Here is a 15,542-nt window from a genome sequence, read left to right as displayed (position 1 = left end):
CTAGCTCTGTCCTTTGTGCCAGTCCCCTGAAAGCAGTAGAGGTACCACACGGGCTCCTCACAGCCATCCTGCCTCTCTAACCTTATCCCCCAGCACCAGTCAGTGGAAAGAAGGGTCATCCCCAACAGGCAGAAGCAGCTCCGGAGCAGGAATGAGACTGAAACCCATTTGAGGCTTCAGCTTCAAATAAGGCAGACAGTTTGCCCTTACACAAATAAGTTTTTATTGAGGCAAGTCAGGGAGATGGGAACTGCACATGGACAGAACAACAGGAAAATAAATAATTCCATATAAATAAGATACATAAATAGTCCCACATGGCAGAGACTGCCTTGAAATAAGAAACAACCCTGGGTCCCAACAAAAAGAGGGCTTCCCCAGGCAAGTCCTCAGATCCCATCCCCCACCCTTTATCAAACCTCAAGTTGTACCAGACAATTCACAATTTGGGAAGAGACGGGGCACAGCTTGGCCCAGCACAGCTCCCTCCTTAGTGTAACAGTTGTGGAGTGGCACCTGCCAGCCCGCAGAGCCCCCGGCAGGGCAGGCAGCACCCTTCACCCCTGCCCACTCCTGGGAAGGGGATTTTCCTATCCGACAGCACCCAAAGTTTGAGATCAAGGCTGTGCCAGCCATCTCCAGGCCATGCAGAGGGTCTGTGCAACTGATGCATCAACTGGGGCAGGGGAGCCCAAGCCTCCACTACAAGTAGTTGCCAGCCCCAAACAAGGCCCAGCCAGCCCCAAACTCGGCTGCAGGACACTCAACCCACCTCCTGTAACACCCCAGTCCATTCCATCAAGACCAGCACCACCAGAACAGGAGCTGCCACTGGGAAGACAGCGATTGCCGAGCCAGGGAGCAGCAAGGATATCCAGATCCACTGCTGTAACCACATCCACATTGTCTGAGTCCAGAATCCAGCTGAGCACCAGCATACACGATGCCCAGGGGGGTAGCCAGCACCACATCATACCTCCCAATCTCATGGGAGGGCAGGGGGAAACCTCTACTTCCAGACAGAGTCCCCCCAAGGTCCCAGACTAGGCCTCAGCCCATTCTTGGAGAAGCTTGAGGATGTATCTGAGGCGGTGGTGGAGCTCAGGAGAGCAGCCCAGCTCCTGGATGCTGCACAGCTTGTAAGTGTAAGAGTTGCGCTCCCGGTTGATGTAGGTGACAAGGCAGGAGTGGTCAGGCTTGCTAATGATCACCTTGGTGTGGTCGTTGTAGAAATTCACCTAGGAGACAGGTTGGGCTTGGTTTAACCCGTGCTTCCCACAGCATGTTGGGAGCCAGGATGGAACCACATTTCCTGCCTCAACCCGTTCCTCCTCCCCAACCTGCCCGGGAGCATCCCTGCCCATGTCCTGCGGCAGGAATGAGCCAGCCCTAGCACAGGGGCAGACAGAAGCATCCAACTGTAGTGTTGTGTCTCCCTATGGGCTGGTGAAGCTGCAACCAGCAGCTCCAGGCACTGGAGCAGCATCCTGCACCCACAGCTGTTTTCACAGCTGAATTTTCCATTTGGGCTGTGGCAGACAAGATCCAACACAGACCAGAAGACCCCCATCTGGCCTCCTCTTCACCAGGGTCTGAGCATCTCCACTGTTCCACACATACCTGGAGGGTGCCACTGCTGAAGAGCATGAGTAAGGCTTGGTCAGTCTTCACCCACTGCAGGAGGAGCAGGGCTGGCTGCCCGAGGTCATCTATGCTGGGCAGGTCACCTCCCTTTGAGAGAAGGGTCTGCATAAGCCACTGGTCCCACACATGGGAGCACTTTCACCAGCACACACAACACCAAAGCTGGGTACCCCCTCAGTGGAGTCCCCACACCCAGGGCACAACCCTGCCACAGCTGCAAAAGCAGGGAGTCCAACCAGCCCAAGTGGGGTGGTCAAGCCATGACCCAGTGTCCAGCCCTGGACTCCAGCACTCACCTTCATGAGATGCTGCTCCATGTAGGACGCAAAGTAGCGCAAGACACTCATCTGTCCCTGCAGCTGCTCGGGGATGGCAGACACAGAGAACACCAAGTGTTTGCTGTTGGTTGGGTTGTAATGTACAGTCCTGGAAGGAGCAGAGCACGAGTTTTGGGGATGTCTACCCTGGTATAGATTCCCCCTTCCCACCCAAGGGGCTTCCTCAGAGACAGAGATCAGCCCCCATTCCCATTGCTCACCTGTGGTTGGGGGAGAGCGTCATGTGCGTGCCATTGTTGAAGAGGACCCCAATGCTGCGGTTGGAGAGCTGGTAGCCAAAGCCATACTTGTTGGAATAATCCACCCACTTGCTCACCCAGACAAAGTGCTCATGGCGGGCCAGGGAAGCTGGGTTTTTCTCCGCTGTTGGAGAATAGAGGAGGTGAGCAGTGCAGCCAGCCAACCCTTGTCCATCTCACCTCCCTAAGGGGAACAGATCCCCACAGCAGGCTCTGACACCATTCAGGGTGCTATTTGTACCCCAAGTAGCAGCCATGCCTTCATCCCATGGGGAAGGGGATGCACAGCACCCTATCCCAGCCCAGAGCAGTCCAACCAGTTTACCTGGAGGCATGGAGGAGAGGCAGGTCCGCAGGAGCCGGACAGCTGACTCGATGATGGCAGAGGCAGTGACACAATCTTCAAAGGCTGCAGGGAGAAGATGACAGGCTGAGTCAGCCAGCCCCGCTATCAGTCCAGGCATGACCGGAAACTTGGGGCAGGCTGGGGTGGCTGGGACAGGTATTGCTCACCTTCACAGCTGCTGGCCATTGTTCCCCGGACAGAGGGGGACGCAGACTTGTGAGATGTCTCCTCCACCACTGTCTCCACAGGGCTGGAGCTGGCACTGCGGCACGATACAGGAGTGGCCTGTGGAGAAACCTGGCTTTATCAGTCTGCCTGCTCCCCCAAAGGAAGGCACGCATGGCCTCAGAGATGTTCTCACCTCATTCCCTTCCACAGTTTTATAGCTCATCTGCCGACAGATTGAAGTCTTCATCAGCCCAGTAACCAGCTTGGAGATGTCATCCCTGTCCTCTGAAGAGCCCTTCTTGGCTGAGGAGAGAGCAAGAGATGAGCACACTGCTAGCATAAAGGATGGGAACATGCAGGTCACTCATCCCAGTTGCTCAGCTCTCCCTTATCTATTCCCATGTCCAGGAAGGCAAGGAGGGTGTCAGACAGCTGCCTCCCACTTTCACTTCCCAGTTCTCATGCAACACAGGACTTCCAGGAGGAACTGCCCGCACAGTATCCGCTCTCCAGGCACACACCCATGCCAGGCCACCAGGACAAGAAGCGCAGGGGCACACCCAGCTTATGCTCTCCCCCAGGCAGGGGGTCCAGAGAGATGCATTAGGAGGTCTCTCCAGAAAACTGGATCTATTTCTTCCTGAAGGAAGAGTCACCCAGAGACTCCTTGAAGAGGGACAAACTTACCCTTAGGTTTCTTCTTCCCAAAGAGTGTCTTGGTGACTTTAGCAAACAGAGTCTTTGCAGGATTGGGGGGACTCAGCTCTGGAGCCATCACACAGCTGCTGGGAGGGAGTTTCTCAGGCGTGTAGCCCTGCAGAGAGGTCAAGGGAGAGGTTTGGTTTCCACAGGCCACATGCTCCAGGCAGAGCAGCTGCCCTGGGCTGACCACAGTCATTCACATCCCTCCTGACAGCCAGCTTGTGTTTCCGTCAAGCCTCGGAATCATGACTGGCATTAGCACAGGAAACAACCCCTTGCTATAGCAACAAGGCAGCAGAAGCACACCAGATCCCTCAGTTCCTCTGGCTGGCATTTGGGCAGGACAGCGGCTGCTTCCTTTGAAGGATTGACACTTAGGACAGGACAAAGACAGCATCCTGCACAGCCCAAAAAGTGTTATCCCACCTGGAGAAGGGGCCCTTGACCCAGGCAGGCCCCCACCCACCCACCTTGAAGAACTCATGGTCCAAAATCTCCTCAAGGGTGAGCCGGTCCTGGGGGTTGCGTCTGAGGATGCCAGTGATGAGGTGCTTGGCAGGCAGGGAGAGGAAGACAGGGAGGGTGTACTCCACCTGCTTGATACACCTGTACGTCTCCTTGAGGTCAGAGGTCTCAAAGGGAGGGTTCCCACACAGCAGGGTGTACCTGGGAGGGGACAGGCATGCCACTGTCAGATCCCCACCAGGCTTGTGACTCAGCAACACTTAAAGCAAGGAAGTTATTGGCATTTGGCCGGCCACACCTGGCTGAGAGCACCACTTCCAGCCCTGACAGCCATGCTCACATCCGGCCACGCTTCCTCCTAGCAACTGTTTAGAGCAACAGGCAAGGAGCCTTGAGGAAGGACAAAGAGATGGCAGGCAAAGGCCACCCACTGCACCCATCTGCACGGCCATCAGGGTGGGAAATGGAGCAGGAAGCTCGCAGGCAGCAGCCAGGAGAGGGGCTGGCTGTGCCGAAACAGCAATCGCTCCCCGAGCAAACAGTGCGGCAGCCACGGAGATTTTCCGTTGTTTATCAGGTTCACAGTGCGGTCAAGCCTGCTTTGAGCCAGACTTGAGTGTGGCAGGAGCACACCCGCCCCATGCAGGTCTTGCTTGCACAGTCCCCACGCAGCATCCCAGGATGGCTACAGGCAGCACCTGCTCCAAAGTGAGGTTGGGCAGGATCCAGCCAGTTGCTCCCCTCCCCCCTGCCTCTCAGCAACCACTGCAGAGCCACAAGGCACAGCACAAGAAAACTTCCTCATCGGGTTGCTCACAGAACAGCTGCCCCCCACCCCAGGCAGGGTGCCTGGACCCCTCCCCACCCAGCAGCACAGACTTACATGACACAGCCCAAAGACCACACATCCGACTCCGGCCCATGGCCCTGTCTCAGCAGCACTTCTGGGGCCAGGTAGTTGGGGGTCCCACATATTGTCCTGGGGGGCAGAGCACCAGATCAGTGCATGCTCTGCATCCCCTCACAGACAGCCTCCCCCTGCTCCAAGCCCTGGGATTTAGCTTACAGCTTTGTCCTCCCCACTCCATTTTGCTCTTTGTGGCCCAAAGCCCCCCCACCATCCACAAGGAGCTCCATACAGACTCCCTCCTCTCCAGCTCACAGGGGTCAGTAGCAGCTGCTCTTGGGGAGCTGTTGGGAAGAGCCTATCCCAGAGCTGAGGAGGAACAGAGCCTTTGTGTCCCAGCCTGTGCAGCCGGCACGGCAGCCGGGCAGGCACAATAGCAATAGTCAACGCATTGTTCTCCCCGACGGCTGCAAGCTCACTCCTGGAGAAGCCACAAAGCCCCCAGCCCCCTCGCCTTGCCTGCAGCTGGAGCAGGAATTGCTCCCTCATCCCAGGAAGGGGCCCCTAAGGCTTCCTCTCTCAAGACCAGCGGGGGGGACCCCTTGGCCCTCCACTCTCCTGGGAAGGCACAGGAAGAAGAGTGAAACCCTGGAGGATTCTGGAAAAGGAAAATCTCAAACTCACTTTTTCTTCTGGTCAGAGACATCCTGGCAAGCAGCCAGCCCAAAGTCCCCCACTTTCAGCTCCATGTTTTCATTGATGAAGAAGTTGCCTGCAAGTCAAGGGTGATGCATCACCACAAGTCCCTTGGGGACAGCTTGCTCTCCACGTAACGCCATGTGCCGACCACAGCACTCACCAAGTTTGAGGTCTCTGTGCAGGATGCCCTTGAGGTGAAGGTATTTCAAGCCTGAGATGATCTGTTTGAGGTAATAGCGCACTTCGGGCTCCAGCAGAGTATGGCGGGCCTTCCAGATGTGGGCCAAGGACTGCAAAGAGAGAAGACAGCTTGTGATGCAGGCAGGGAGAACAGGCAGCCCTGCTGACTAGGCATAGGGTAGGCAGGGTCAAAGCCAGTTCTTCCAGAAGTTGCACATTCACAAATAATCCTTCTTTCACAGCCATGACCTCAGCAGACTCCCCACACGAGGCTGAGGCTGCTCATCAGAGCCATGGGAACCTCTGGATTTATGGTGGCCACACCATGAGCAGGCAGTCTGAGAAAGAAGGACAGTAGATGGAGTGCCCAGTGCTGTGCAAAACCACTTGGCTTATGGCGGTGTATCTCAGAGGGTGTGACAGCTGACAGCTCAGGAGAAGGGGAGTGCTAACAAAACACCCCAGTAAGGCCTGTTCCAACCAGCTATGGCTGTTTAGGAGATCCTTTGACAAGGAAACCACAGAAGCACTGACCTTCCTACTGCAGTGCTCCAGAAAGATGTAGATGCTCTCCGAATCCTCAAAGTAGTGGGAAAACTTGACGATGTGTTTATGATGCAAGTCCCGATGTAGCTCAATCTCATTGGTGATCTGAAAGAGAGCAGCAGTGTCAGGTGAGCACAGGGCCCCTGCTGCCTCCCACCAGCCCAGCACCCCACCAGCCCCATGGCACTCACCTTCTCCCGCTGGTGAGGTTTAGCCACCCGGCTGTGAGGAATGACCTTCACAGCATAGGTTTTGTTGCTGGAGAGGTCTGTCATTTCATAGCATCGTGCAAACCCACCCTGCAAGGGAAGAGGTGGTTACAGATGGGTGAGAGACAGCTCCTTACCCCTGCCTGCTTAGAAGCCTCCTCCTCCCTTCCCTGGCAGCACAGCTCGGCAAGCATCACACGCTCCCGCTCCCTCCTGCTGCGTCGCCCACTAAGATCTGAACTATGATGCTCTCAACCAGGCATTTTCCTCATACATTTCTTGTAAAACCTCTAGGGCATTTTCCCTCCCACTGTCGCCGGACTTTGCATCTTTCCACATGATAGATCAACCTGGAAAGTCCTGCGCAGGGCAGGAAGCCCAGGGACCGGAGGCCATCGAAAGGCAGCCCCATGGAGACAGGTTTTTCCTGCCGTGATGTCACCCTCCAATCTGCACACTCAGCCGCCGAGCCCGCTCGGGCCGGGCTGGGAACCGGCACCCTCCTCCTACACAGCTGCTGTCAGCCGGAGGAAAAGTTGCGTGCGGCGGAGCGGCGCGGGCCGGCACCCCTGGGAACCGGGGCACCCACCGGCCCACGCACACCCCGCGGGGCGCCCCGAAACCGATGCGGCTCCGATAGCGGCCGAGGCACGCAGCCAGCCCGGGTGATTCAGTGCTTCCAGCACTGCCACGGGCTCGCCGGGAGAGGCGCGGAGGGTGGGGGCGGCAGCCGAGGGGCTGCATCCAGCCCCAGGCCGCCCAGGGTGTGGGGGGTCGAACAGGCGCGCAGCCCCGGCCCCTCCCCTCTCCTCCCCTCGCCCGGCTCAGCCCGGCACAGCTGTCCGCGACGGCCCAGCCCCCTTTCCCCATTCCCGGTACCTTTCCCAGCAGGCGGCCCTTGCAGTAGGAGCGGCCGGAGATCGGGTCGGTGATGATGCGAGTGGTCTCGGCCGAGCGGGGCGGGGGCGCCGGGGCGGGCGCGGGCCGCGCGGGGAGGGAGGCGGCGGGGAAAGGGGGGAAGAGGCCGGCGGGCTCCATGGCGGAGCGGGGAGGATGAGGAGGCTCCCGGGCTGGGGCTCCGCCGGGCCCCGCGCACGTGGCCCCGCCGGCGCGCGCCGCCGCTGCCGCCCCGGGAATCCCGCCGCCTTTATCAAGGGTCGCGATGACGTCACCCGTGGAGCTCCGCCCCCGGGCGGCCCCGCGCCGCCCTTAAAGGGGCCGCAGGCCAGAGAAGGGGGAGGGGTTTCGGGATTCCGGGAATGCGCTGCCATCCCTCTGCCAACTGTGGCACCGGGGGTGAAGCCCAGTCAGTGTCTCGCTGCCTCCACCGCACAGCGACCCACCCCTGCACACACAGTAACACCCCCTCAGCACAGGGTCCTCCCAATACCTGCACCTCCCTCCTACAGACAATCTCCTCTTGGCTCAGCGCTCTCCTAGGGTCACACCGAGACCCCACAAACACAGCAGAGCTCCCTCCCCTGTCTCCCAGGACATACATAGTCCCACTTCCATGCATATCTGTGAATACACACACAACACCGGCTCTGAAGGTGTTTCCTCCCACAGGTGTTACCAGTGTGTGTCACACAACCAACTGGGGTCCTCACACCATGGAAAGGTTGTGGCCCAGGGAGGGTTTCCAAAGCCCCTGGCTCCCGTGGGCCCTGACCTGCCCTCCCGAGTGACAAACTCGGATGCAGGTAGATGCTCCCCAAGAGCCTTTCACTCTGTGCCAGGGCCCAGGCAAAGGGGGTCACAGCCCACCCCAGGCTGGGCACACAGGGAACAGTGGAGGGTGCAGGGATGATGGGATCCACCATCCTTGCCCCTCAGTGCCTGGGAACCCATTCTGGGAGCTCTGGTGCAGCGGGGTGGCCGGGCTGTGCTGGATGAGGCATCACAGCGGTGCTGCTCTCTAATGGCCGTGACGAGAAGGCTCCTCTCTGTCACCCGAAACGGGTCATGGAAGGATGCTTGGCATCTCTCCCGCCTCACGGGTGTGGGAGCTGGCAGAGGTGGCTGCAAACCCACAGCTCCCACGAATCTGAAGCAGCAGTGTTGCAAGAGCCCCTCAATCTTCCCGCTGTTCTTCCCTTGCACACACCACACGCGAAGGTGACTGTGTGACCGTCCCGTGCTCTGTGCCTCAGTTTCTCCCCACTGATGCTCACTGTGCTCCTGACTATGCTGAGGGTTTTACATGAGCAATTCTGGCAAACAGCCCCATTCTTCCCAGCACGTCCCCTTTCACCCTAGGGTACTGCAGATGAATTAAATTCATATTTTTTTCTGCAGAAAAACTGAGAAAACCTGCCTAAAAAGAAAGAGGAAACAACACGGATCTGTCTGGGTTTTTTTCTTGTGTTTCTAGCTTTTGTAGGGGAAGCACACACAAACCCACTGCCCATTTGCAAACCTGGCCCAGGAGCAGGCTGGGATGCTGCTGCCTTTGAGGGAAGCTGTCTGTTTCCATCACGGCCCCGGGGCTCCCTGGGGCACTGGTGGCATCACAGGTTTTCCGATGGAGGCCCCAGCTCAGGGCTGCCAGAGCTGAGTCAGCACCTGAAGGCAATGTGTGGGTGGGGGCACCCAGGAGTGCAGAGAGGCCTCGAGGGACCTGTCTGGGGATGATGTGACAGACAGAGGCTGTCCCGGGATTCCCCACAGAGGGACAGTGGGGACCTGTGAGGACTGAGAGCTGCCATCAGCTCCTGCTCCTGAGTGAGTGATGCTGCCATCACTCACTGCCTCTGAGTGACTTCTTGTGTGAGGGGCATGGATGGACCTCAGAGCCCATGTCCTGTCCCTCCTCTCCAAGAGGGATGGAGCCTGGGAGCAGCCCCCTGCCACCTGCAGCTGGGATCCTCTGTGATGCAGAGCATCTCAGTCATGGGTTTTCCCATCACTCATCTGGGGCAATGGGAGGAACTGTGGTTTAAGATCACCAGCCTGTCGGGCCTGGGGAAGGGGAGGCTGTGGGGTAAACTCCTGACTGCCGGCAGCTATTTAGGTGGAGTTATAGGGAAAGAAAGTCGGGCTCTTTGGGGAGGTGTACAGTGAAACCACAACAGGCACCCAGTGCAAGCTGCATCAAGGGAAATTCCATCTCGATGTTAGGAAACTTTTTCCCCTTGTGGATGTGGTAAAATATCACAGGAGCCCAGAGAGGCTGTGGGATCTCTGTTCTCCATGATACTCAGCCCTGGCCTGGTTCCCCCCACCCTCGCAGCATTCAGTGATGCTCAGCAACATCAGGAGCAGTGGAGCTGAGCCCAGCTCACATCTGCACCACGGCTGCCTTCCCAGGGCAGCTGCAGGTGCAGACAAGCTCCCCAAGGTTGGGGTGACAGCCCTGGCCCCCTCAGGAGAGGGGTTTTCCCATCCCTCAGCACAGCTCTGCAAAGCATGTGGCTGCAGACACCAAGGAAGAGGAGGGAGAGGGTGGTTGGTCCTTGGGTGAGCTGGGGAAGGAAGAACAAGCACTAGCAGGGGCCAAGGCACCCCAGGAACTGGCGGCTTCCACGAGGCACCACAGCACCACCCATGCTCAGCCCAGGTCCCATCTTATCCACCTCCACCAGTACCCAAGCAAAGAGCTGTTGGTACACGCCATGCGCCTCAGTTTACCCAGTTCACCCCGTAGTGAGCACACATGCACATTCAGGGTGTGAAAACAGAGCTCCCCTCTCCAGCACTGTTTTCTGTGGGATGTAGTGCTCGTGTCCGACTCTGCTCCTCCTTACCAGCCTGGGACTGTGGGACGGAGGGAATTCATAAGGAGTATGGCTGGCAAGAATGTCCACTCTGCATCCTTTCCCCACTGGAGCTGGCAGTTGCACCCAGCCGGGCAGAGCCCTCTCCCCATCCCAGGAGAACTCAGCAGAGCCCAACCCTGCCGCTTTCCAAGAGCTCGGGGGGCTGATGATGTAGTACGGACGGGACTGGAGGGGCACACGGCATCTGGCAGGGCAGAGGGGGTGGAGAGGGAGAAGTTGTGAAGGCACATTCTTTCTGGGGGATGGAGAAGGGAAGAATGATGAAGAGATGGGTACTGTGGCTTATGGAGGAGGGGAAGAATAAGGGGGGACCCCGGGATGATTGACTGCAGGGGAGCTGGGTCAAGCGTAATATGGGGTACAGCTGCACAGTGTGGCTGGAGGGTCCATGGCTGGCGGGACCCCTGCGAGGGAATAGGGCACGGGGGGCTGAGGCCGGGCCGGGCCGGGCGGGATGTGGCGGGGCCGGGGCGGGATGCGGCGGGGCCGCCCCGCGGCGAGGCGGAGCCGGCGGCCGCACCCGGTGCGAGCCCGGCGGGACTCGGAGCAGCCCTGGAGGATGGGGCGAGCGGCGGCAGGTGAGGCCAGGCAGGGCTCGGGGGGCACGGCCGTAGCTCCGGGGGTCGCCCGCGGGCACCCGGCCGGAGCTACGGGGCGTCGCGGGAGAGGCAGCCCCGGGCTGGCGGGGGACGGCGGCACGGGAGGACGGCTCCGGGAGGACCTGCGGCGAGGGGATCCTTTCGTGGTGGGGAGGAGAAGTGGGGCTCACTTTCCCCCGCCGGGAAGGCTGGAGAAAGCGAGGGGGAGGGCAGTCGCGCTGGGAGTCACCGTCACCTCTGCTCTTCCCGCAGGCACCGGGCTGGGCACTGTGTCCCTCTGGGGCAGCCTCCTGCTCGCTGCCGGCTTTGCTCTCGACCCAGCACCGCCAACCTGCAACTGCTCAGAGCCCATGGACTACCAGGCTTTCCGGGAGGCTCCGCTCCCCGAGAGCTGCTGCCTCAACTTCACCAGCTCCAACATCACCCACCTGGACTGGGGCACACTGGTGGGGGTGCAGGGGCTGCGGGAGCTCTACCTCTCTCACTGCAGCATCACAAACATCAGCAACGCACAGGGAGTGCCTCCTGCCTTGGAAATCTTACACTTAAGTCACAACCTGCTGGAAAGTCTCCCTGGAAGCTTTCTAGAAAATGCCCCTAATTTGAGGGTTCTTTATCTGGACAGCAACCAGCTTCAGGAGCTACCCAGGTCCTTCCTGAAAGCATCTTCCCAGGTCCAGGAGGTCTACCTGGGCTTCAATGCCCTCACCTTCCTTCCTGCCAGCCTCCTGAAGCCATCTCTGCTCCAGCTTCAGCTCTCCAATAACAGCTGGGACTGCAGCTGTGCTTTGCTAACCAACTTGGAGGGTTGGTCCAGCCAGGCTGCTGAGGTTATCTGCCACACACCGGAGCACTACCATGGTGTGGGCCTCCAGAGCATCCCCCGGGATGAGCTGTGCCACTCACACGGTCTCACTGCCCTCTTCATCTGCCTGCCCCTGCTCCTCATCCTCATCAGCATCACTTGGTGCTTCTGCCGGCAGAAGAAGAAAACCAACTACAGCCTTCAGAGTAGGTCCCAGAGCCACAGGGCCGTGGCAGAGAGGAGCAATGTGCCAGTGTCTGCAGAGCCCCACCACTACATCCCCTATGAGCTGCCTGCTGCTCCCTCCAAGACTGAGAAGAAAGTGCTGCTGGGGAAACCCGTCGTGCTCCAGCCCTTCGTGGATTCATTGGAGAGCAGCAGAGACCTCTATGAGGAGGTGGAGATACAGGTGGGATCCCCCAGCAGTTCCCAGGTGCCATCCCATGAAGGGCAGCTGGGCACCCCAGAGCCACGGGCAGAGGAGCTGGGCAGTGAGCCAGAGGTGGACACTGTCAGCGTGAGCGAAGTCCTGAAGGACTCTGCTGACCGGGAGAAGATCTACATGAGTCAGTCAACCAGCTACTACAACCTGGTACCTGGTATCGAGCTGGAGGACTCAGACAACCTGGAGTATGAGACCATTGACCTGCACTGATGGCAGGACTTGGGCTGTGTCTGGAACACACCAGCAGGATGGCAGGGGCCGGAGTGAAAGCCACCAGAGCAGGAGAGACAGGAGTTGTCCTCCCATGGCTTACAGTGGCTGTTTGCAAAGCTGCACCCCCAAATACCCATCCTTTCCCCTGTGCTACCATGTGAACCCCTCGCTTGCCGTGTGCTGCAGCTGGGCAAGGGTGCAAGGGTGCTTCAGGCTCTGGGGACCCTGCCACAGGCTGGTGGTGCCTGAGGAAGGACATGGAGGGAAGGTGGGGGCTGGTTTTTGGGATCAAATGATGATGCTGTGCGTGCCAGACCCACTGACCAGCGCTTCCAAGACCAGCTCTTGTTGGAGCCAGATGGTGTCTGGCACAGACCTGCTGCTCTCCAACCTGCAGAGAACACAGTCTGGAGACATGAAACACAGCTGGCCCTGCCTGTTTGGTCTGCAGGGAACATTGCATTTGGATGGGGTGCCCTGGGCTTGTCAGGGAAAGCCTGTGGTGGCTTTGCCTGCTGCCCACCCCACACCCCACAGTGGCACAGGGACTTTGAACAGTCAATGCACACATGCTGCTTCATGGTGTGTGTGTGTGTGTGTGTGTGTGTGTGTGTGTGTACACTTGTGGGAGCGGGTGTGTGAAGTGCACAAGCACACGGCAGCATCAGAGGGGGGCCCTTGCAGCCAGCCCTGTAGGATCCAGCTCTCAGTAAAAATACATTGTTTTGCTCTTGGCAGTGCGGCTCCATCCCTTTGTTTGTGTTTTGGGGTAGTGGGGAGCCAGCCAGTGGGATGTGGAGAGTGCAGGGATGGTGGACTTCACTCCTACCCCATCTACCCTCCCATGCCCTGGGTGATGGCCCAGTGAGGGTCTTGCCCAGCATGTCTGGAGCCTCTTTGCAGGAGCCACCCTTGCAGAGCAGAGTTGGGCACTGGCTAAAGGCCAGCAGAGCCTTCACTTTATACCAGGGTTTACAACAGGGGTGGGGAAGGTGTCAGCCTGCTGTAAATGCCACAGGTCCTGAACAAAGCAAGAATTTGTGGGGCTCCTGGGAGCAGGGCAAAGGCTGGGGGTGCTGTAAATCACTGCCCAATACAGGCACCCCCAGCAAGTCTCACCCATGGTGCTCCAGGCCCTCTCTGCAGATGGGGGGTGGGGGCACCCTTGAGTCCTGCTCCTCCTGCCCAGGGGGACATTCTCCAGGCTGGAAGCTGCATTGGCCACCCTGTCTGCTCTGGAGCTGTGCTGGGCCTGGTGCCCAGGCAGGAAGGGAGGGAGCTGGGCAGGGCAGGACGCAGAGCTCCGGCCGGCAAAGGAAGTTGTGTTTCCTGCATAGCACACAGAGACTTCCAGCAGCCCATGGTAGGACTCCTCAGTCCTAGCACTGCTCAGTCCCAGCCCCACCTGCCCTGGGGATGAGGATGGGGAGATTTCCCTTCATGTCTCCTGTCACTCATGGATGTTTCCCACTATTTTATATTCAGCTGGACTTTTTTTCTTCCCTGCTCCCTCCCTGGCCCTGGGAAAGTATCCCAGCCTTTAATATCCCTCCATCACTCTCTGCCAAGTACTACAGCCAGGGTACCTCTGTGTACCCTGGCTCATGCCACCCCCACATCCCCACAGAGGGGCCAGAAGCTGCCATAGGGAAAAAGTAGGACAGGCAGGGTTAGCAGCTGTCTCCAGAGGCTGCAGCCCAGCCCACAGCTGCAGATTTTGACTAGGGCTAACAACAGCTGCGTTTTTCACCTGTGCTCCAGAAATGCCCACAGCCCTTCCATGGGTACCCCGTCTGCTCACAGACCCTGAGGTCCCATTCCCAGGGCTGCTGGGAACGATGTAACATCCTGTCCTTTCCCTCCTTTTCATGGAGCCTAAATTCAGACGCCACGGCTGATACATAGGGGAGCGACCCAAATCACCCCACTGGGTCTTGTCCAGCCCCTGCTCTGGTACCTGCAGCCCCTGCCCAAATCTCCATTGGTGACAGGTGGCAGGGAGGTGTGACCAATCCCAGTGTTCCCTGTTGTCTGTGATAGCCCAGGCACACTCAGACACTTGTTTTCTCTAAGAATATTAGTTTAAAAGTTCCCTTTCCTGCAAGTCTCCCTTCCTCTAAAGCTCCTGAATTCCCTCAACAATCCAGCCCTCCTTCTCCTCCACTGCCTTCCAGGTCACTACTGGACCTACTGAAGTGTAATCACAAGGTCATTTCCTGGGTTGGATCATGTCCTGTGAAAATACCCCAAAGTTAATACTGTGTGGACCCAAGAGCGCCACTCAACAGCAAGAAGCAGGACACGAAACAAGTGACTTCACCTGGGTTATGGCACAGCTGATCATCTTATGAAAGCAACTCTTTTTAAATTCAGACCCTCCACCTATCCAAAGGTCCTTGGCCCAGATTTTTACACTTCCAAAATCAAGTCGGGCTAAAGCTGTGCTTAACCCCAGCCCCTGCCCATCACTTCCTGGCTCAGTGCCTAGCAGGTTTGCCCATTCCCAGGCAGGTAAATCCCTGCGCCATCCCCAGGTCTGTGCATCCCACAGCCTGCACCACCTTGGGAGTGAAGTGCCACACACCCCTGGCCAGCTGCCACTGCTCTGTTCCCATGTCACACCTCCAGCAAAGCTCCAAGTGCCACTTTTGTTCCTGTGGGCAGTTGCCCTTGGCAGCTGTTTCTTAGAGTAGTAACTATGCAAACAGCACACACTGATAAGTGAAATTCCTGTTCATCAGGGGACAGGTTTATAATCCTGCTCCAAAACCAAGCCAGCATTTGCTCTGTAAAGCCTGAGCTTCTCCATCTGTACGAAGTTCCCCAGAAACACCCCAAGTACTGTTTGCACTCTATGGAGGATGATGGGAAAGAAACACACTTGGGGGAAGCAGCCGTGACACAACCCTGCCAAGTGCCCTTATCACCTCCACTCTACCCTCTCTGGAAAGCAGGCGTTGCTGGAGAGCAGGGAAAGTTTATGCCGGATCACTATGGAGAAGGAATGTGCTTGTGCAAACATCCCACCCAGCCCAGGTCCCACTGCCAGCGACTCCTGAACTGCAGCAGCACCCAGCTGGGCTGGACTCTATCGAATCTATCACTTCGGCCTGTGACAGGAGTGGGTCACAGCCCAGGAGCAGGACGACCCGAGGTGTGACTAGAGCACTTGCTCTACGGCTTTTTTGGCTGTCTGCGCTGAGGAGACAGAGAGGGAGGTCTTTTGCATGGGATAATAGAGGATTTATTGCTCTGGGGAATCTTGGGCACAAAAGACAGAAAATGTGAGTGTGCAACAGCTGAAATATGGAGGTAGTT

The 15,542-nt window shown here is 58.1% G+C and overlaps 2 protein-coding genes across 2 annotated transcripts; one reads left to right on the top strand and one right to left on the bottom strand.

Moving 5' to 3' along the window:
* Window positions 1–199: 199 nt before the first annotated feature.
* Window positions 200–7,530, bottom strand: PLK3 (polo like kinase 3). The gene is made up of 15 exons (XM_086841430.1): window positions 7,263–7,530; window positions 6,366–6,473; window positions 6,163–6,279; window positions 5,609–5,738; window positions 5,434–5,521; window positions 4,786–4,881; window positions 3,908–4,103; window positions 3,423–3,549; window positions 2,929–3,038; window positions 2,735–2,852; window positions 2,547–2,630; window positions 2,183–2,345; window positions 1,941–2,070; window positions 1,621–1,731; window positions 200–1,238 (listed from the first exon to the last, which is right to left on the bottom strand). The coding sequence occupies exons 1-15, from the start codon at window positions 7,419–7,421 to the stop codon at window positions 1,044–1,046; spliced, it is 1,932 nt and encodes a 643-aa protein (XP_086697556.1). The 5' UTR covers window positions 7,422–7,530; the 3' UTR covers window positions 200–1,043.
* Window positions 7,531–10,671: 3,141 nt separating this feature from the next.
* On the top strand, window positions 10,672–12,961 carry LOC111933128 (uncharacterized). The gene is made up of 2 exons (XM_086841502.1): window positions 10,672–10,740; window positions 11,014–12,961. The coding sequence occupies exons 1-2, from the start codon at window positions 10,722–10,724 to the stop codon at window positions 12,219–12,221; spliced, it is 1,227 nt and encodes a 408-aa protein (XP_086697628.1). The 5' UTR covers window positions 10,672–10,721; the 3' UTR covers window positions 12,222–12,961.
* The last annotated feature ends 2,581 nt before the right edge of the window (window positions 12,962–15,542 follow it).

This window comes from Cyanistes caeruleus, chromosome 9 (genome assembly GCF_971803275.1).
Source record: "Cyanistes caeruleus chromosome 9, bCyaCae1.hap1.1, whole genome shotgun sequence".
In the NCBI taxonomy this organism is placed as follows: Eukaryota; Metazoa; Chordata; class Aves; order Passeriformes; family Paridae; genus Cyanistes; species Cyanistes caeruleus.
The sequence above is the reverse complement of the archived record's forward strand: the minus strand, read 5'-3'. Positions and strand labels throughout refer to the sequence as shown.